This window comes from Moschus berezovskii, chromosome 17, assembly GCF_049115385.1.
Source record: "Moschus berezovskii isolate FMDL1 chromosome 17, NW_MosBer_1.0, whole genome shotgun sequence".
Classification (NCBI taxonomy): domain Eukaryota; kingdom Metazoa; phylum Chordata; class Mammalia; order Artiodactyla; family Moschidae; genus Moschus; species Moschus berezovskii.
The window spans coordinates 61,961,948-61,984,812 of NC_142476.1; the positions used below are offsets into that span (position 1 = coordinate 61,961,948).

At 36.8% G+C, this 22,865-nt stretch overlaps 1 protein-coding gene across 4 annotated transcripts in view; it reads right to left on the reverse strand.

The window, feature by feature from the left end:
• Positions 1 to 22,865, reverse strand: part of AHCTF1 (AT-hook containing transcription factor 1) — an 86,506-nt gene that overhangs the window by 55,552 nt on the left and 8,089 nt on the right. For 3 of the 4 annotated variants that reach the window (XM_055419745.2, XM_055419747.2, XM_088845510.1), the window contains exons 2-5: positions 14,476 to 14,603; positions 11,526 to 11,779; positions 8,094 to 8,274; positions 824 to 1,031 (exon numbers count right to left, since the gene is read on the reverse strand). In XM_055419745.2, coding sequence (XP_055275720.2) covers positions 824 to 1,031; positions 8,094 to 8,274; positions 11,526 to 11,779; positions 14,476 to 14,596 — 764 coding nt within the window. In that variant the 5' untranslated portion in view covers positions 14,597 to 14,603. Of the gene's footprint in view, positions 1 to 823; positions 1,032 to 8,093; positions 8,275 to 11,525; positions 11,780 to 14,475; positions 14,604 to 22,865 lie in introns of those variants that run through there. The other variant, XM_055419746.2, reaches the window with a different exon arrangement.

Below are 22,865 nucleotides of genomic sequence, written 5' to 3' on the forward strand. Positions count from 1 at the left end.
GGTGACTCATCTGAAAGACAAGTTACTCAAGAAAATATTCCCATATTACTTGGAAGAAAAAAGAAGAAATATTAAATTGACAACTTAAAGGACAAATAGGTATCTATTTAACTCAACAGAGACAGGATTTAAAACCTATAGTGCCTTACCTCCCTCAATAAAGGGAGGTAATTCAATAACTCAATAAATAAAAGTAAATTAATAAAATGGATTCCTCAGCAATTTTAATAAAGATTTAATTAAAAAGTATCAATACAATTATATTTGGGGGAAGTTTTTGACAGCATAAAAATTTTAAACACAGTATTTTGTAATTTTCTTAAAAAGTCTTTGTTTTATTCTGTCAACTGAGAACTACTACTATTAAACTACCTTACACATATGGTTATGCAGAAAAGTACTTCTGAAAGAATTCATACCAGATATCTTAGTAGAGTCATGGTTTACTAGCAAACTGAACTCCACAAAGACTAAAATGGCAGGTTTTGGGTTGCTTTTTTTTGCTGTGCCATGTGGCTCGCAGGATCTTGGCTCCCTGACCATGGATTGAATCCGTGCTACAGCAGTTAAAGTGTAGAGTCTAAACCACTGGACTAGCAGAAAATTCAGCAAAATTCCTTTTAAATACATTGACTCAACTTAAATTGATGTGCTAAGTTACTCCTTTTTATACTAAGTCATGATTTCATGCAATGGAAACTTATGCATTCAATCCTTAGTCTACCCTATCTTTTCCTGTTTATGCTAATCTTTAAATATTAGTAATTGAGTATATTCAGAAAGAAATTACTAATAAATCAAATAATTAAAAAGTTGTCCTTACTCTTTTTTCATGCTTTTCATGTTCCAAAGTGCTAGATAGCCATCAGAAAAACCTACAGCAAGCTGATTTGTCCGGTTTATGTAACTAAGGGTTGAAACAGCTGTGCCTGATGGGCTGACTAACTGAAAACACAGATGGCGACCTTCTCGCATCACATTTTCTCTGATGTGCGGTACTTCAGCTGGGATACCAGTTACAACTTCAAGGTCTAAAAAATAAATAGGACAAGTAAGATTAACAAACTATAAACAGCATAAAACCAAGTATGTCACCCATTATTCAATCAGCAGCTGAAAACTACTGGGGTCAATTAAAATAAGATTAGTAATAACAAAGCATACTGACTATATAACTAGCCATCTTTATTTTAAATGCTATAATTTTCAAAACACATTTAATTGTCTAAATCTTTAAAATCTCACAGTACATATCAAATGTTTCCCATTTTAAGAGAATTAATTTTCTTGGGGTTTCCTTGGTGGCTCAGTGGTAAAGAATCCGCCTGCCAATGCAGGAGAGAGAAACGGGTTCAATCGCTGATCTGGGAAGATTCCCTCATGCTGTGGGGTAACTAACTAAGCCCATGCCCCACAACTACTGAGTCTGCGCTCTAGAGCCTGGGTACCACAGCTGCTGAAGCCTGAGAGCCCGAGAGTCCATGCTCAGCAACAAGAGAAGCCACTGCAATGAGAAGCCTGTGCATCACAACTAGAGAATAGCCCCTGCTCACTAAAACTAGAGAAAGCCTGCGTCCAGCAACAAAGACCCAGAACAGCCAAATAATTAAATAAGAATTAATTTCCATAACAATCATAAATAAAGCTGATGGCTTCCCTCTTCAAATTTAGGAGTAACAACCTAAATATTCCCCTCAGAGAATGGCTGGTTCCAAGTCAGAAAGTATATAGATGAGCCTGGTATATCCTGTGCCAGAAATCTAGGAAGCTATCAAAATCTAAGGTGATGTGTCAGATTCCATGAAGGTGCCTTCATCAGCAAAAACAGGACACTTTTGAGAACAACAACAACAAAAAAATAATGAAAATAAATGAATAAAGCATATTAAGTATTATGTAAAACCCCATGAGTTTCTACCTTCTTTACTTATAAGAGACCTTCAGTTCAGTTCAGTCGCTGAGTCATGACCAACTCTTTGCAACCCCATGAATCACAGCACGCCAGGCCTCCCTGTCCATCACCAATTCCAGAGTTCACTCAAACTCATGTCCATCGAGTCAGTGATGCCATCCAGCCATCTCATTCTCTGTCGTCCCCTTTTCCTCCCGCCCCCAATCCTTCCCAGCTTCAGAATACCAGCTTCTTACTCGGAAAATCAGTACTTAAAGAAACAGTAACATATGCATTTATTCTGCCTTTTCTGTACAAATTGTATTTCAAGATAAACAAATACACGTAGTTAATAAAAAAAATTCTTCTTTTAGATTAACAGAACTTAAAAAAAATCATTTTTGCAGCCCTATTGAAATAAGAGATCTAGGCAACAATGTCAATAGAGAAACAACTAATTTCAAGTATGATTTTTCAACCTTGGCCCTATTAACATTTTGGGTCAGAATGTTGTTGTGGGGGCTGTCCTGTGCTTTATAGGATGTTTCTTTGTTTATATATATATCTAGGATGTTTATAGGATGTTAATAGTATCTTTGGCCTCTATCTACTAGATGCCACTAGCACCTTCTCCCTCCAGTAATAACAGCCAAAATTATCTCTAAACGTGACCGAAAATCTAGAGGACAAAAAAATCACTCCCAGGTGAAAACCACTGGTACAAAGGTTGATGGATCATGCTGTCATCACCTAAACCCACTGATCACTAAATATAAAACAAGACACCATGTGCCTCCTGATGTGAAACATTATGAAATACCCAGCACTTCTGAAAGATACCTGTCAAATGTTAAATCTGAATCCAATCTGAGCTAACTTACATTTACAGAAAAAATGGAAATGACACCACGTGAAGACACATAGATCATTCCAAAATAATATCTTCAGCAAGACAGTGGAGCTAAAAATAAATAAATGAATAAGGAGAGGATAGAGGAAGGACTCGGAGAAGGAAATGGCAACCCACTCCAGTACTCTTGCCTGGAAAATCCCATGGACGGAGGAGCCTGGTAGGCTGCAGTCTGTGGGGTCGCGAAGAGTCGGACACGACTGAGCGACTTCACTTTCACTTTTCACTTTCATGCATTGGAGAAGGAAATGGCAACCCACTCCAGTGTTCTTGCCTGGAGAATCCCAGGGACGGGGGAGCCCGGTGGGCTGCCGTCTATGGGGTCGCACAGAGTCGGACACGACTGAAGTGACTTAGCAGAGGAAGGACTGCTCTACATTTAAATAGACATGAGACGCAAACTGTCGAATGTAATGTGTTTGGATCTTGGTTCAAACAATTCAAATGCAAAAAAGATGCTTTAAAGAAAATCACAGCAATTTCATTATGGACTAGTAATTAACACTATACCAAGCAATCATTAAATTAATGCTTTAACAGTGGTAAATGGCATCATGATTAGTAGTAAAATAATCATTATTTGCTTTAAATTAATAGACTCAGAGAGAAGAGAGGAAAGGGAAATAGATGCACATATGGTAAATTTTGAAAACGAACTTGAACTTAGGGAACAGGTTTGTGGGAATTCTTTTATTATTCTACTTGAGAATGTTCCAAATGTTCACATTAAAAATATTCAGGCTCATTTATTGCTATAACTGTTGTGCAAGAGTACATTCCCTCAATGCAGTTAATAAAGAGGGGAAAAAATCCTATCACACCCCCAATCCATCCTGCTTCTGATTTTTTTCTCCTCAGAAAATAGCAAGTGATTAAACTTTGCCAAAATAACTAATCCATTCAATGGAATATTATAAAGTTATTCAAGAAAATAAAGCAAACTCTTTTAAGTAGTCTTTCTTATGTATAATAAATACTGTTAAGTTTGGAAAAGTTACAAACAGTACTTATAGTGTGATAAATGTTAGGAACTTCACTTTCTATGTTATGTGTGTTTCGGTGAAGTCTAAATAATTGTAATCATAAATTATTTATGTAAACAAAAATATACATTTTGCTTAAACTCCAAAACTCAACTTTTTGTATGCTATTAAGTTCACCAGCTTCCTAATTCTCATAATTGAGAAAAAATCCACTATAAAATTAAAATTATAACATTTCACTGTAAAATTACTCATGTGTGGAAAGGAACTACTGACTACTGAAATAAAACATGTTTTCAACTCTACTATTTCGATCTGATGAGTTTTAATTATGAATACAGGTATTTTAATTAGCATTACAACTATAATGATATCATGCACAAAACACACTCTGGAGGAAAACTACATTAAGATTATTTCTTTCATCAATTTTCTACAAAGAGTAGCTAAATCACTTCTAATAGTCCACAAATCCATTTTTAGTTACTGCCATTCTTACTAATCAATTCTTTTCATTTAAACTATACCCAAGATTTTATTAAGATCAATCAGACCTCAATACATACCAAATTTCAAGGTGTAGTTTCCATCACTATGAGAACTTTTTTCCCTTAAGTGCATGTGAAGCCATTATTTCTACCAAATCAAACTCTTCCACATAATATTTTGCAGATCTAAATTTTGATCAGATAATCTGGTTCTTCAATTTCTTGTCAAACATAATTTTTACCAAAATATTGTAGTTTTAATCAGTTTTATTACATACCAACAGTTCTTAATAGTTATTATTATATATTGGGACAAAATATTGATTATTTGTATCTGTTTCTTAGCTGATCCAAAAATTAAAAGATCTGCACTAATATTACAGGACTACTGTAAAAATCAAGAAGGTCCTCAGGGTTAAACAGTCCTTTCCTAAAACTTTATAGATAATCCACACATTTTTAAAAGTTTTTAGGTTAGCTTTTCTTCCTACATAAACCAATCAAGAGTAACATAAATCACAAAAACAAACTACTACTGAAGAGTAGATTTATAAATACACGCATGAGCGAGTGAGTGAGTGAAGTCGCTCAGTCGTGTCCGACTCTGCGACCCCGTGGACTGTAGCCCACCAGGCTCCTTCATCCATGGTATTCTCCAGGCAAGAATACTGGAATGGGTTGCCACTTCCTTCTCCAGGGGATCTTCCAGACCCAGCGATCGAACCCAGGTCTCCTGTATTGCAGGCAGATGCTTTAACCTCTGAGCCACCAGGGAAGCCCCTAAATATACACATAGTACTAAAAAAAAAGGGGGGGGGCTTCCCTCTAGCTCAATCAGTTAAGAGTCTGCCTGCAATGCAGAAGATCTGGGTTCGATTCCTGGGTTGGAAAGATCCCCTGGAGTAGGAAATGACAACCCACTCCAGTCTTCTTGCCTGGAGAATTCCAAGGACAGAGGAGCCAGGTGGGCTACAGTCCAGGGGGTTTCAAGAGTCGGACATGACTGAGCGACTAAGCACAATAGTATAAAAGGGGAACCTGTCTCTCTACATTTTATAAAAAATTTTTATTTTTTTATTCAGTTTTGGCTGTGCGGCATCTTCGCTGCTGGGCGGGTTTTTGTCTAGCGGTAAGCACTGGCCACTCTCTGGTTGGATGTGCTGGCTTCTCAATGTGGGTAGCTTCTCTTGTTGTGGAGCACAGATTCTAGGCCCAGAAGGCTTCAGTAGCTGCGGCACATGGGATCAGCAGTTGTGGCTCCCAGGCTCTAGAGCACAGGCTCAATAGTTGTGGCACATGAGCTTAGTTGCTCTGCAGCGTGTGGGATCTTGTTGGGTCAGAGATCAAAGCCCTGTCTCCAGCATTGGCAGGCGGATTTTCTACCACTGAGTCACCACCCTCTCTTTACTTATTAATTAATTAAGCTTTAGTTCTATTTCAAGACAATATACAGCCTTGACGTACTCCTTTTCCTATTTGGAACAAGTCTGTTGTTCCATGTGCAGTTCTAACTGTTGCTTTCTGACCTGCATATAGGTTTCTCAAGAGGCAGGTCTGGTGGTCTGCTATTCCCATCTCTTGAAGAATTTTCCACAGTTTATTGTGATCCACACAGTCAAAGGCTTTGGCATAGTCAATAAAGCAACAATAGATGTTTTTCTGGAACTCTCTTGCTTTTTCCATGATCCAGTGGATGTTGGCAATTTGATCTCTGGTGCCTCTGCCTTTTCTAAAACCAGTTTCAACAACTGAAAGTTCACGGTTCACATACTGCTGAAGCCTGGCTTGGAGAATTTTGAGCATGACTTTACTAGCGTGTGAGATGAGTGCAATGTGCGGTAGTTTGAGCATTCTTTGGCATGGCCTTTCTTTGGATTGGAATGAAAACTGAACTTTTCCAGTCCTGTGGCCACTGCCGAGTTTTCCAAATTTGCTGGCATATTAAGTGCAGCACTTTCACAGCATCATCTTTCAGGATTTGAAATAGCTCAATTGGAATTCCATCACCTCCACTAGCTTTGTTCGTAGTGATGCTTTCTAAGGCCCACTTGACTTCACATTCCAAGATGTCTGGCTCTAGGTCAGTGATCACATTATTGTGACTATCCTGGTCGTGAAGATCTTTTTTGTACAGTTCTTCTGTGTATTCTTGCCACCTCTTCTTAATATCTTCTGCTTCTGTTAGGTCCATACCATTCTGTCCTTTATCGAGTCCATCTTTGCATGAAATGTTCCCTTGGTATCTCTAATTTTCTTGAAGATCTCTAGTCTTTCCTATTCTGTTGTTTTCCTCTATTTCTTTGCATTGACCACTAAGGAAGGCTTTCTTATCTCTTCTTGCTATTCTTTGGAACTCTGCATTCAGATGCTTCTATCTTTCCTTTTCTCCTTTGCTTTTCGCTTCTCAAATAGGAAATTTCAATAGGAAAAGGAGTACGTCAAGACTGTATATTGTCACCCTGCTTATTTAACTTATATGCAGAGTACATCATGAGGAACACTGGGCTGGAAGAAGCACAAGCTGGAATCAAGATTGCCAAGAGAAATATCAATAACCTCAGATATGCAGATGACACCACACTTACGGCAGGAAGTGAAGAGGAACTAAAAAGCCTCTTGATGAAAGTGAAAGAGCAGAGTGAAAAAGCTGGCTTAAAGCTCAACATTCAGTAAACTTATATCACGGCATCTGGTCCCATCACTTCATGGGAAATAGATGGGGAAACAGTGGAAACAGTGTCAGACTTTATTTTTGGGGGCTCCAAGATAACTGCAGATAGAGATTGAAGCCATGAAATTAAAAGACGCTTACTCCTTGGAAGGAAAGTTATGACCAACCTAGATAGCATATTATAAAGCAGAGACATTACTTTGCCAATAAAGGTCTGTCTAGTCAAGGCTATGGTTTTTACAGTGGTCATGTATGGATGTGAGAGCTGGGCTGTGAAGAAAGCTGAGCGCCAAAGAATTGATGCTTTTGAACTGCGGTGTTGGAGAAGACTCATGTGAGTCCCTTGGACTGCAAGGAGATCCAACCAGTCCATTCTAAAGGAGATCAGTCCTGGGTGTTCATTGGAAGGACTGATGCTGAAGCTGAAACTCCAATACTTTGGCCACCTCATGCAAAGAACTGACTGACTGGAAAAGACTCTGAGGCTGGGAGGGATTGGGGACAGGAGGAGAAGGGGACGACAGAGGATGAGATGGCTGGATGGCATCACCAACTCGATGGACATGAGTTTGAGTGAACTCCGGCAGTTGCTGATGGACAGGGAGGCCTGGCGTGCTGCGATTCATGGGGTCTCAAAGAGTCGGACATGACTGAGCGTCTGAACTATTTCAAGATGCTATTTTGTAAGGGAAGACTTTTAAATTACTGTTGTTTTCTATCGAATTACTTTATATCTATCTTGGGCTTACCACAGGAACATAAACAGTATGCCAAAAACAGTATGTTAGATACTACGTAGTTAGATAATTTTATATTGTCTTGTAAGGATTAAGATTTTATAACTTTCAGCCCTTCTTCTGGTATTTATTTACTTAATAACCTGAATGTTATTCAGTTGTATATCTGGGAACATGTCCCTCTTTCAGGAATTACTTTAGTCTATAAACACTTAATCAATAAAACATAGTAACTCATGCAAAAAATATCCACAGTGCCCAAAACAATAATACAAGCAAACAATTTTGAAAAAGACACATAAACAAGTTTTTTACTTTTTTTTTTGATTATTAAAAAAAAACAACAATCCAATGCATCAGAATATTCAGGTGCTCAATTTTGGGTTTTAAGCCAAGAATAACTAATTAATTACCTGATGCCTCTACTTCATTCTGACTGCATGACAAGTCATCCAAACATAGATCAATAAGAAGGATCTGTCCAACATCAGTTACCACAGCTGCCACACCAAAAAGCCATCGAAGACTTGGGTGTAAATGCTGAGTGCTTGCGCTGGCTCCTCCATGATTAATTATAGGTTCAATAGCTGTTACCTACAAAGCAGAATGAATGTATCATTTGTTTTCCTCAAACAAAGTGAGAAAACACAATTAAATACATAAGAGACAAATTCTGAAGTTAAAGCAGGTTACTAGTTACAGAGATATTAACATTTCCATTATAGAAGCACAAATCTGCATGTGATACTTGTAAATCTGAGTAACATTATGAAATCTTCAGATGTAAGAATTACAACATGCAGTTGGAACAACAATTGATGTTTACCTAGAGTTTACAATATTCCAGACATTATGCTAATCAATGCACAATAACCCTTTTATATTGGACTATATATAGTTACACCCGTTTAAAGATGAAACACTCTGAGGCTTAGAAAATTTAGCTGAGTTATTCAAGTAACACAGTCATTAAAGCCATTAAAATTCAAACCTAGATCCTTCTCACTTTAAAACTCTAAACCAGCTACTGTAAAAGTATATATAGCCTCTTCTCCAAAGAAGACTAAAAATAAATCATTCCAGAAAAATTTACTGTTAATGTGTTTTTTGTTTAAGTCCTTTTTATGCCATAAAGCCTGAAGAGGTCTAACCTTTAAAAGGACTACATTATAATGGACTTCACACAAAGCTTTCACACTAATTGGATCACTGAATTTAACAAGGACTGAAATTACTTAAAGAAAATCATACTGCAGTTACACTATGGAGTTCTATTTTCCCTTTTCACCTCGTGAGTGAAATTTTCAATGTCTGTACCTAATAGTCTGTATTTTAGTTTACACTTAGCTTTCCTTCTGTTTCCTACTGATTCAGAGAAATTAATTTGGTACGATACTTGATAATTAAGTATTTGGTGATTTCTACTATAATATTGATGAACATCCTAGAAAGAAAAGAGAAAATTTGCTATCAGTGGTTTACGTGTTAATGTAAGGTTAAAGTTTGTTTCAGGCTGTAATCTATTATTACAGACAAAACACTGGCTTTCTCAGTATTTCATTAGTACACAAAACATTCTTTAGTGTTTCTAATTCTGAAAGCTATAATTTCATGGATTAGCTTCCTTTTCTAAATTATGGTAATGATGTCTATAATACTGAAGTATGTTTTCTGTAACTCCTTCAGTGAAGGATAAGTAATCTGCATTCCTCACATAAATACTACATATGAAGCTATTGATAATGCTACCTTAAGTAATTTTAAAGGCAGTTAAAAGCAAATTTAAGAGGGAATACTGTGCCTTTGTTTTTTTTTTTTTTTTTTAAAGTCAGTCAACTGAACTGCTTTTGAAGATATCTATCACCCCCTCCCAATCTTTTCCTTCCCCTATATTTTATCTGGTATCAACCACTCATCCAATTAAAAGTCAACAAGTTCTGTCCATGTCACCTCTGGAATATACTTCTGCAATCTGTTACAGATTTCTTTTCTTATGTCATTTTCTCAATTCAGTTCATCATCCTTATTTACTTGAACTACCCAACCAAAGGGCTTTTTACACTACAATTCTGCCTTCAATTAAAAATTTCACCTACAGACTAGAAGGAGGCCTCTAACTGCACAACAGGCCATTCACAATCTCAATCCTCACCATTTCTGGCTCCCATTTCCTCCTTCTACTCTTTCCTGCCATTCTAAATAAGTCTAGTTTCCCAAATGTTCCATATACTGTGGCTTTTTACATGCTGGGTCTCTTAGCCTGAAATGTCCAATCTTTTCGAGTAGAAGTCATCCAGATGTTCTTCATGTTCTGAGTGCTAAAATGTATCAAAGTACTTATCTATACTATACTCCTATAATCTGTCTTCTCCTACTAGACTATAAGCCTTTTCCGGCAGCACAGACCAAGTTCAATTTATCTACTTATTTGTAAAATCTAGCACATAGCTTGGTTTACAGTCTTTAAAATCATTATCACTGGCAAGTACATATATCAGGCTATAAATTATTTCAGACTTTACATTAGCCCACTGGGTCTGTTTCTTCACTATAAAAACATTATCTCTTGTCATTAAGCTCCCTTTTAAGTTTAAAAATTCTATTCTATGACCATATACATTACATATATATACGCATACAAACCTACATATAATTTCGTGTGTATTTAAGTGCATACTTCTTTCACAGAGGCATCTACTCTTCCATGATTTTTGACTGTATGTATTTGTGAGTGTATACATTTTCTCACCATGGAAAAGAGGAGTAATAAATTTGAAGAAACAACTTGATTTCTATAATTACTACCAGATAAGATATCTGGCATACAGAAGGCATACGTATGTTAGAATTAATAAATGTGACTATAAAGAAAGCCACTATTTAAATGTATTAGTCAAATCATAAATGGTAAGACATACTCCCCATATTACTCCAAGGCTGTAGTCTCAAATTAAAAGAGAAAAAAATTAAAGAAGCAAGGAAAAAATGTCATAGTAATGAATACAGTAAAATTTTCAATGTCTTCATAAAACAAAACTGAAAGTAAGAATAAGACTTAGATACTTGTCATACAAAAGATTAGGACATGACATGTCATTATTTTTACTCTGTAATTTTCTAACCAAAAATAAGTTTAAATTTTACTTAAGTATAGTTGATTTACAATGGTATATCAATTTCTTCTGTACAGCAAAGTGATTCAGTTATACATATACATATTCCTTCTATATATTCTTTTCTATTACAGTTTGTCACAGAATATTGACTATAGCTTCCTGTGCTACACAGCAGTACCTCGTTGTTTATCCATCCTATAAATAATAGTTTGCCTATGCTAATCCCAAGTTCCCAATCTTTCCCTCCTCTGTTCTCCCCTCAGCCCCTCTGGCAACCACGAATCTGTTCTTATCTGTGAGTCTGCTTTTGTTTCATAGATATGTTGATTTGTATATTTTAGATTTCACATACAGTATTTATCTTTCTGACAATCTGCTTAGTATTAAAATCTCAAGGTCCACCCATGTTGCTGCAAATGGCATTATTTCATTCTTTTTGATGGCTGAGAAATATTCCACTATGTGTGTGTGTATGTATATATATATATACATACACACACACACATATACCTTCTTTATCCAAGGAAAGTTTTACTTTAAATGTTATGTTACTTTGATAATACTTTTAACCTCTTTAAACTTTTTAATGAAAAATAACAAACTTCCAAAAAATAATCAAATAAATGTATACATGTAGCTCAATGAATTTTTACAAAGTGAACACACCCATGTAACCAGCAGGGGTTCAGTTTTGAAAACAGAATGCCACATATCTTAAGCAGTACCTACCCGTCCAGGAAGAACAACTGCTTTAACCACTCTTGATAAACCAAGGTCATAAAGACAGAGAACACTCCCTTCTGCTTCTTCCAATCCAATTAACAATCCAGTTCTCTTCTGCCAAGAGAATTCTTTCACAGCTAGGACTATAGGAGGCTGTTCATTTACTCCACTGAATCTATATGCAGACAACCGCTCTCCTGTTAGAGAATTCACTACCTCAAGTTGTGGACCACAGGCCAAGCAAGCAAGTCCATTTTTCCCTAAAAGAAAAAAGAAATTACAAATTTTGCTTATTTTAATATTATATACAACAAAACTAAATAGCAGCAAGCTCTGTTACATATATAATCTATAACTCATTATCTTCAAATTGAAATCTAAGCATTTATAGAACAGAGTGGTCCTCAAAACAGTAAATAAATTGAACTACTACTGCAATAAGAATAAAATAACCATTCAGTAAAGGTACCATGCTATAGGCTTAAATATGCTTATATATATGTTTGCTGCTGCTACTGCTAAGTCACTTCAGTTCGTGTCCGACTCTGTGTGACGCCATAGACGGAAGCCCACCAGACTCCCCCGTCCCTGGGATTCTCCAGGCAAGAACACTGGAGTGGGTTGCCATTTCCTTCTCATATATATGCTTAAATTATCTCATTTCTCCTTGTTACACTTCAATACAGAAATAAGGCAACTAAACTTTCATACAACTGTATGAATGAATAACTTGCCCCAAACCCATGCAGCTATGAGTACCAGAGCCAAAAGTGGATTCCAAGTCTCCTTAACTCCCAAACTCATATTTTTACTACATTATACATTAAGACTTAAAACTACATGTTACAGGAGTTAGAAAAATATAGCGCATGATTCTGTCGCTGAAAAGTTCAAAATCCAGGAGACAAGACATAACTAGTATAATAATAGGAAATACCAGAAGCCCTTTATGGCCCCTGGCTAGTCTAGTCTGGATTTTATTCTACATGCAATGTAAAGTAACTGGATTTTAAGCAGGGCAGTGACAATCTGATTTATGTTTTTAAATGTCAGTCCAGCTGCTAAGCAGCAAATGGACAAAAAGCTGGGGCCAAAGCAGAAGTAGGAAGATGATAACCTATGCTTGGTTGGTGGCCATAAATAAAAAAAAAGTGAATTGACTAAAGATTCATCTCAGAGGCAAAACTAAAAGGATTTGCTTGCTGATGAATAATATATAGGAAGTGAAAAATCAAGAACTAGAGCCTGAAATTTCTCCTTCAACAGTTAGATGAACAATGTAACTTTTACTACTAAATTGAGGCCTGGCCTGCTGAAGTCCATGGGGTCACAAAGAGACACGACTGAGCGACTGAACTGAACCGAACCACGCATCTAAATAGATAGCTTATATACTAGACTACAGCTGATAGAAGTTAAGAGTTTTAAAAAATAGCATGGCACAGTGGGGTCCAGAAAACATGGGTTCAAAGTTCATTTTTACAACTTGCATTCTGTGTACTGGGACCAAATTACTTAACCTATTTGATTTTCAGTTACAAAGAAAAATGCCTAATTAGAAAAACCTAGAACTCCCTCAATGAAAGTTGTTATGGTGCCTACTATGTAACAGAAGTAGTGTTATTACCTTTAATAGTCAAGAGAACAGCTAAATTACTAATCTATATGTTTTACTGTCTTTCTGCTAGGAAGGGTGGCTATCAAATTCATTTTTAGAGAAGTCTTCTGCAATATATTTCACTAGACTAAAATCCATAATTTAACAGTTTCTTTGGTATAATTCTCTGCTATATTACATAGTTTAAAACATGATCATTATTAAGATATTGTTCAGATTAATGGAATTAAAAAATAAGACTTCCTGAATATATTTTATCACCTAGGGCACTACAGGCCTCCCAGGTGGCTCAGTGGTAAAGAATCCACCTATCAGTGCAGGAGATGCAGGTTCCATCTCTGGGTGGGAAAATACCCTGGGGGAGGGCATGGCAACCCATTCCAATATTCTTGCTGGGAAAATCCATGGCCAGAGGAGCTTGGTGGGCTACAGTCCAGGGGGTCGCAAACAGTAAGACATGACTGAGCATGCACACATAGGGCACTACAATCAGGTTTTTCTACCCATATGCAGGGGGTCGCAAAGAGTCGGACACGACTAAGCGACGGAACGGAACAGAATCTAAACCCATCACCAATAAAAGTACCTAATTATAAAGATTTTCCGTGGTCATGTATGGATGTGACAGTTAGACTGTGAAGAAAGCTGAGCGCTGAAAAATTGATGCTTTTGAACTGTGGTATTAGAGAAGACTCTTGAGAGTCCCTTGGAGCAAACAGATCCAACCAGTCCATTAAAGGAGATCAGTCCTGGGTGTTCACTTGAAGGACTGATGCTAAAGCTGAAACTCCGATACTTTGGTCACCTCATGCGAAGAGTTGACTCACTGGAAAAGACCCTGATGCTGGGAGGGATTGGGGGCAGGAGGAGAAGGGGACAACAGAGGACTAGACGGCTGGATGGCATTACCAACTCGATGGACATGAGTTTGAGTAAACTCCGGGAGTTGGAGATGGACAGGGAGGCCTGGTGTGCTGCGATTCATGGGGTCGCAAAGAGTCGGACACAACTGAGCGACTGAACTGAACTGAATTATAAAGTAAAACCAGCCATGTATTATTTCTACTTTTAAAATGCAGATACTCAATACTAAAAGGTATAAAATATATGGTATTGTAATAAAGAAAAATGAACTATGATATCCCAGGATATTCAATGAAAATGTGCTCAAGTAGCTAGAAATTATTACAAATGTAATTGTTGATGTAATATACTTACATATAAGACCACTCTAAGCGGGTTCTGCTTTTTTTCCTTCCACATTAAAAGAATCACAATGTATGTTTATTATTTATCTTACAAATCAAGGTAAGTAAATTTTCAGCAACATTATTTTACCTGCAGCAAACTTTCCATGAAGCACAGATTCTAATGTTATTTCGTCTTCTCCAAGAGCTTGGATAGTCACTTCTGGGAACTGCAGAAGACCACTAGTCACCTGCGCTGTTAGGTCTCGCATACTTCCACTGCAAATAATTTTTAAAATAAGATTATTAAGATACATTTGTACTGTAAGACATTTCATTATCTCTAGCCAGAAGGAGAAAAAGAAAATGATACCATACAAAAGTAAATAAACTGAAATTAAAATCTGATTATGAAATACATATTATGTGCTTCGAGGTCTGGGATATTCTCTAAGCAAGTATTTCCCAAACAGCCTGAGGAGAGTAAAGATTCATTAAACCAGATGTCCTAAGGATATACATGAATCCTATACAGATTCTTTGAAGACTGGGTTCAGTGCAATTAATCCTATTGCTACATTCACTCTCAAACAGCACTTCACACACAAAACAGGAAAAAAATGATATTGTTTTAGAAAAGTTACCACCACAGTAAAAGAGGAGAAAGTCCAGGAAAAATGCCAAACTCACAGTAACCTCAGGAATTGAGTGTGGTGTATGTCTTTAACTGGATAGAAAACAAAAAATTGTCTTTCATTTCCAGTATATAGAAGACTAGAAAGTCCTAAATGACTTTCCCACTGTAAACAAGAAAAAATGATGGCTCAACTATAAAAGCATCTTTTTGAATGATTACTAGCAAATCCAAATGTATAACAGTAGGAATTCTGCAAGGTATATAAGCTGGCTTGGATCTTGAAGGTTAGCTACTAAATATAGTCCTGGTGACCCTAATCTTGTTTTGAGCATCCTGAAGTCCAAAGAAAAAAAACCTTAGGGCTAACAAAGCCAATGGAAGCTAAGGGCCTCCCCCTCCCACCCCTACCCCATTAAACTCCATAGAGCTGTATCATCAGCATATAGATGAGTGACAGAAACACTCTCTGTGCAGGAGAGGGAGCAGTTCATTTTTACCACAACTGAAAGTTTCTACACACGAAAAATAAAAATTCCCTTCATACAAATTAGTAGCCAGAATTCAAGGCATGGTACTAGACAATACTCAGGTGAAAAACATCATGTAAAGTAGTCTCAGGTTGGTAATGCTCCAAGCAACCCACAGAAACTACCAAATATTTTCTGGAATCTCAAGAGTTCTCAAAGATGAAGTTTCAAAGAAAATGAACTTACAGTCAAAATAACAAAACAAGGATATCATCATCAATAGCAAGCAGAATTAACCTATCAAAGACTTCATTCAGATACTGAAATAAGAGAATAAAAAATAGGTATGTTTAATAGGTTTAAAGAAACCAAAGACTTAGCTTGCTAATGAGGAATAAACTAAAAATTACAATGAAAATCGGTCAAATAGATTTGGGCAACAGGGGAAGAACTGCTGGAATGAAAAATGAAGTAAGTAAAATTTAGAACTCAAGGGGGAAAACCTCAATGGAGCAGTGAGAATGTAGCAGCTACAATGCAACAGTATGGACCAACATCAAAGTATATTAAAAGTAGAGCAAATACATGCAGAATTACACTCACAACTGAGCTATTAGGGAAGCCTTACATGAAGTTTAAAAGACTGCAAAACTAAACAAAATATTGCCTAAGAATACAAACTCATGTAGCAAAACTGAATAAACAAAGGATTCCATAAACACAAAGTGAGAGGAGAGAAAGGGGACCGGAATGGAGAGGAATACATGAGAGACTTCAAGCAATTAACTTTCTTTTTCTAAAACGTGGTAGTGAGCACACAGGTATTCTTTGTACCATGCTTCTTTGCTATTTACAAATATTCTTTTGTACCCACTCAACAAATAATTATTTTGTACCTACTTAAGTCAACAAAAACAAACTCGAGATAAGAAAACTGTAGAGAGAAAATTGCAGCACAAGAGATAGAGATGAGTATTTAAACGTTATAGACAATACAGGAGGGAAAAAATCTAACATGTTTATTCAGAATCCCCCAAAATATAATACTAACAGCAAGGAAGAGACAATATTCTAAAAGATGTTTCCCAGATTTATAGAGAAATTCTCTGAAATCAGGAAGAGCAGTAAATTCTAGATCAAATAAAAAGAAGTGACTTTTCAACAACAGCATAAGTCAGTAGTCTGGAATATCTTTAAAATTCTAAGCAAAAATGGTTGTCAACATATAATTTATATATCACTGAAATGATCCCCCCAAACAAATATGAAAACACATTTTTTGACAAAAACTTAAGTTTTGCACAAACAGATCCTCCTTAAAGGGAATTCTAAAGGAAGGTTTCAGATAGAATAATGATCAAACACAACTTCTAAGATACAAAAAGAATGGTTTGTCAAAGTACTGGTAAATAGATGAACTGTAATAATTATAATATGCTAGTAATGGACAAATAGGTCACTGAAACAGGTAATTTAGACACAGAACACAAAAATTTAGATGATATTTGGATATTTCAAGTCAGAGCATAAGCATGGACTATTCAATTAAAGTTACTGGGACAATCTGCTACTCATTTCCAGCAAAGAAGCTACATATTGGTAGAGCAAAGTTATACGAGTCATCCACACACACACTACTAAACACTCAATATCTACAAAATGAATAAAAGTATATGTGTATGTGTACAGAATGAAACAATACAAAAGAAGAAAGATTAGCTAAAAAATCCACAGAATTTGAATATTCTTCAGTTTGGAAAGAAGTAAATTAAAAGGGTGAATACACATAACCAGAGGAAAACACCAAATCAAAAAGCCTCTCATTACATACTACATACACTGGACCTCCTATCACTTCTCCAGCAGATCTTCCCAACCAGGGAATCTAACGCGGGTCTCCTGCATTGCAGGCAGATTCTTTACCAACTGAACAATCAGGAAAGCCCTGGACCTCATTAGAGTGCCATTCTCCAGGAAACTGGGCTAGTTTCTTGGGAGAAAGGCATTAATGTCCAAAGGAGAGTCCTTAGCTGGAGAATGATATCAACCAGGTACGAGTCATTTTATGAGGTACAGCAGAGACTACACACAATTCTAACACTCAGCCCAAGCCATTCTCAGAAAATAAAATCAATACTACCAAACTGAAACCTATGGCAAAACAATAGTTAACAAACATCATTAAAAGATAGGGCTTCCCAGGTGGCTCAGTGGTAAAGAATCCACCCGCTAATGCAGGAGATGGGGATTCAATACCTCGTTGGGAAGATCCCCTGGAGGAAGAAAGGGCTACCCACTCCAGTATTCTTGCTTGGATAATCCCATGGACAGAGGAGACTGGAGGGCTAGAGTCCAGAAGGTCACAAGAGTCACAACTCAGAGACACACAAAGGACTGAGAGGTCGCAGAGACACAATTGAAAAACTGAGCATGCACACATGCTTAAAAGATCTTTCTTAAAAACCAAACCAAAAACTATCACCTTTAGAAAGAAATGATTGATGTGATAAAGGAATTATCACAAATTACTAAATACAGGAATTACTAAATTCCTGTTCTTTCAGTTTTTTCTTATAAATTTTCTAAAAAATTTTTAATTTTATTCATTTCATAAAACTATTCTGTATGTGAAATCTTTCTAAAAAGTGACATTTACATTCTATTTCATTTCATAAAACTAATCTCTATGAAATCTATTAGTATATCTGGCTACAGCGACATCTGAAATACAACATATTAGCACTATTTACTTTGGCGTGATTTGTTCTTCCTAAGTTTTGATATGGCTTCAATTTTTTAAAATGTTCTTCATTTTTATAAAATCAATAATTAAAGAATTTTTTAAAAATCTAAAATAAAAATAAAACTTTGAAAATACAGGAGATATTTATATAACCTAAGATGGTAAGAAGGTGCAATCAAACTAATATTCACTTAACAATCAAGAAAATGCCATTTTGGGACTTCCCTGGTGCTCCAGTGGCAGAGAGACCCCGAGCTCCCAATGCAGAGGGTCCAGGTTAAAGATTCCTGGCCTGGGAGCTATATCCCACAAGCTGCAACAAAAGACTGAAGATCCCGAGTGTCATCACTAAGACCGAGCAGAGACAAATAAAAATTAATAAAATATCACTCTTCTTAAAAAAAGAAAAAGAAAATGCCATGCTATATCCTCTATCTCATCATCAGATCATCACATCGGATCATCAGAAGAAAGAAATACAGGCTTCAAACATTGTAAGACAGCCACACCACATTCCTTCCAAAGTGACAGACATGACTAACCATTCATTCCCTATGTGTCGCTGCTACCATGACACCTCAAAGTCAACATTTCCAAAATGAAACAATCTTTCTCCCTCCTCTCTACAGATTTGTTTCTATTCTTCTGTTTCTTCTCTGGGTTAATGATTCCATCACTAAGCAGAAACTTTGAGGACTTAGTTAAAACAATGATTCTTCAAAAAACAAAGGAAACTTTCCTTGTCCAGGTTAAGTTACAATTCTGTTTGTTCCTGATGAACCCGTTACTTCCCCTATCAGGGACAGCACTTATCGCACTCTGTAACTGACTCTGTATCCCCAACTAGAAAGTTCTTTAGGGGACACATCCGACCTTACTCACTTTAACCCTACTAGTTTCACTAGAGGGGGCAAAGAATATTGACTAACTACATAATAAGTAGTTTATTTTTCCACCCTTTACCATGCAATACAAACTGTCAGTAAAACCCACTCATTTTACAAATAAATAAATTTCTGCATTCCAGTGATTCAGTCTTTGTCAAAGACTAGACTATTGGTCTTTTGATCTCCAGTCTCCTGTTCTTTCTGGTCATTCTATAATTGGCAAGTACTTAAGTCACACTACCTATTTATGTGAAAAGAAAAAACAAATTTGAAAAGGTTACTCAGAAAGTTAATAAAACATGAGCTACAATTTTCTATTCAGGCTATAAATGCTATTTTCTAGATAAAAGTCTAATCAACTACCTCAAAAAACATATTTGTTAGCATTAACTCAAAAAACTAAAAAATTGAACGTGGAATTTTTTTTAAATCCAAAACAGATCCAAAGTATAATCAAATATAAATTAAACTATTATTACTATAACATATAGTCAGTGAAAAGTACTGTCCATTCATTGCTGCTGCTGCTGCTAAGTCGCATCAGTCGTGCCCGACTCTGTGCAACCCCATAGACGGCAGCCCACCCGGCTCCTCCATCCGTGGGATTTTCCAGGCAAGAGTACTTCATTTCCATTCATTAGCCTCTTATATTAACATCTTATATTTACATGATATCCTAGGCTCAAGTTTTAGATGCTGAAAGCATTATATTTTCAGAAATTGATTATATGCCTCTTCTAGACATTTTAGTACCAAAGAAAATTTTACACAAATTTAGGTAGGAAAGGCTACAATCTCATTGTTATGAGATTTCGCCTCTGAAGGCCTTTTATAGCCTTGATTTAAAAGAATATAATGGTAAACTGAAGTGAATACATTTTTCCTATTAAACTTGAAACCAAAATCATTTCTCTAGAGCTAAAACCTTCAAAATTCCAAACACTTCAGGCAGCTTTACCCAAAGTATAATCAGTGGAGTGTTCATGGCCATTAAATGAAAAAGTTCCATGATCACTGCAATTCAATCAACATTACCCTAACAATTTTTAGAAGACTTTCACAAAGTGATTCTAAAACTCATCTTACAGGTGCACAATAATCAATTTTTTGAAAATGAAATATAATAAATGTTCATTTCTCAGGCTGGATGTATTTTCTGTTATGCTCTTTTTAATTAAAAAAACAAGTATTATGTTGTAGAAGAAATGGCTCAGTCATAATATTAAAGAATAGAATTGTCATTTCCATTCCCAATATATTCTCCCACCTTAAAAAAAAAAAGAAACAAAATATATGAAAACAAGTTTCAGAAACAGGACAATAGGTAGCACAGAGAAGAAAAACAAGATGACCTCTAGGACTGTCCCATGTTACTGTGTATAGAGAGAATACAGGACACAGAGCTGAGAGGGAACCCAAATAAGGCCCACAGGTCCCCTTGAATTGAAACAAGGTTGAGAACTCCAAAGGTGCTAGAATTCACAGGGTAGAGTAACTGTAGTGCAAAGGGCCACACAAAGAACTCCAGGGATCTGCAGTGGGTTCCCCTGAATCTTCATATGATTAGCATAAGTATATAAGGAAAGTACAGAGACCAAGGAATGAATTGCTGGAAATGATCCACAAAATGTTCACAGGCCCAGGTATAACTCCAGAGTGGGGGAAAAAACCTAACACATGGGCACTGAGGAGAGTACTCAGAAGGTATTGACTACTTCAGTAGTGGGGAGAAAAATCAGGCCCTTAATGTTTAAAGGCTGTTTTGGTCTAAAACAAGCAAGCCTCAAAAGAATAAAACTGTTTCCGAGAAACTCAGCTGCATCCCCAAACAAAGCTCAAGAATATAAAAATGACTGCAAAAATATCCAGTACTCAGGAAAATAAAATTCACAGTGTCTGGCATCCAATTGAAAAATGGCAGATATAAAAAGAAACAGCCAAATACGACCCTTTCGTGGAAAAAAACAACAAATCAAAACAGACCGAGCAATCACACAGAAGTTAGAATTACTGGATAAGAAACGTAAATCAGTTAGTTATTCTAGCTAGAGTCCCTACATCCAACAAGATAGAGGAAAGCATGAACACATTAAGGAAAGATATGGGAGATATCAAAAGTCTAAATCAAATTTCTAGCAATGAGAAAATACACTGGACGGGATTAACAGATCAGACACAGAAAGTATTAGTTAACTTAAACATAGTGGAAACTATGGAGAAGGCAATGGCAAGCCACTCCAGTACTCTTGCCTAGAAAATCCCATGGATGGTTGAGCCTGGTAGGCTGCAGTCCGTGGGGTCGCTAAGAGTCGGACACGACTGAGCGACTTCACTTTCACTTTAACACATTGGAGAAGGAAATGGCAACCCACTCCAGTGTTCTTGCCTGGAGAATCCCAGGGACGGGGGAGCCTGGTGGGCTTCCGTCTATGGGGTCACAAAGAGTCGGACACGACCGAAGTGACTTAGCAGCAGCACTGACATGGGGCCCCTCAGGGAAGGGCCGGCAGTGCTGAGGTGTGACCCAGTGGGACTCTGGCAGGGATGTGGGGTCCCAGGTGAAAATTGTCTCACAGCCCAGGGTGGGGGTGCAGCCCTGCACAAAGTGGCTGTGGTGACCCCCATGTCTCCCGGAAAAAAAAAAAAAACAACATAGTGGAAACTAAAATGAAGCACAGTAAGAAAAAAAGACTGGGGTGAGGAAAGAAAGGAGAGCGCACCGGTGAGCTACAAGACAATCTGAGTGACCTAATACACGTATCAGGAATCTCCAAAAGGAGAAGACAGAAACATCTGGAAAACTAATGGCCAAATTCTTCCTCAATTTGATGAAAACTATGACCTACAAAACCATCTAGAACTAACAAGAAAAAAAGATGTCTTTTATATCATAGGGGACTGGAATGCACAAGCAGGAAGTCAAGAGATACCTGGAGTAACAGGCAAGTTTGGCCTTGGAGCACAAAATGAAGCAGGGCAAAGGCTAACAGAATTTTGCCAAGAGAACTCACTGGTCATAGTAAACACCCACTTCGAACAACATAAGAGACAACTTTACACACAGACATCACCAGATGGTCAATACTGAAATCAGATTGATCATATTATTTGCAGCCGAAGATGGAGAAGTTATATAGTGTCAGCAAAAACAAGACTGGGAGCTGACTGTGGCTCAGATCATGAACTCCTTATTGCAAAATTCAGACTTAAATTGAAGAAAGTAGGGAAAACCACTAGAACATTCAGGTATGACCTAAATCAAATCCCTTACGATTATACAGTGGAAGTAAGAAATAGATTCAACGGACTAGATCTGATAGACAGAGGGCCTGATGAACTACAAACACAGAGGTTCGTGACAGGATAGTAGGTGGTGATCAAGACCATCCCCAAGAAAAAAAGCGCAATTTTTTTTTTTTTTTTTTTTGCAAAAAGGCAAAATGGTTGTCTGAGGAGGCTTTACAGATAGCTAAGAAAAGAAGAGATGAAAAAGGCAAAGGAGAAAAGGAAAGATATACCCATCTGAATGAAGAGTTTCAAAGAATAGCAAGGAGAGATAAGAAAGCCTTCCTTGGTGATCAATGCAAAGAAACAGAGGAAAACAAAAGAATGGGAAAGACTAGAGCTCTCTTCAAGAAAACCAGAGATACCAACAGAATATTTCATGCGAAGATGGGCACAATAAAGGACAGAAACAGTATGGACCTAACAGAAGCAGAAGATATTAAGAAGTGGCAAGAATACACAGAACAACTATACAGAAAAGTTCTTAATGACCAAGATAACCACAATGGTATGATCACTCAC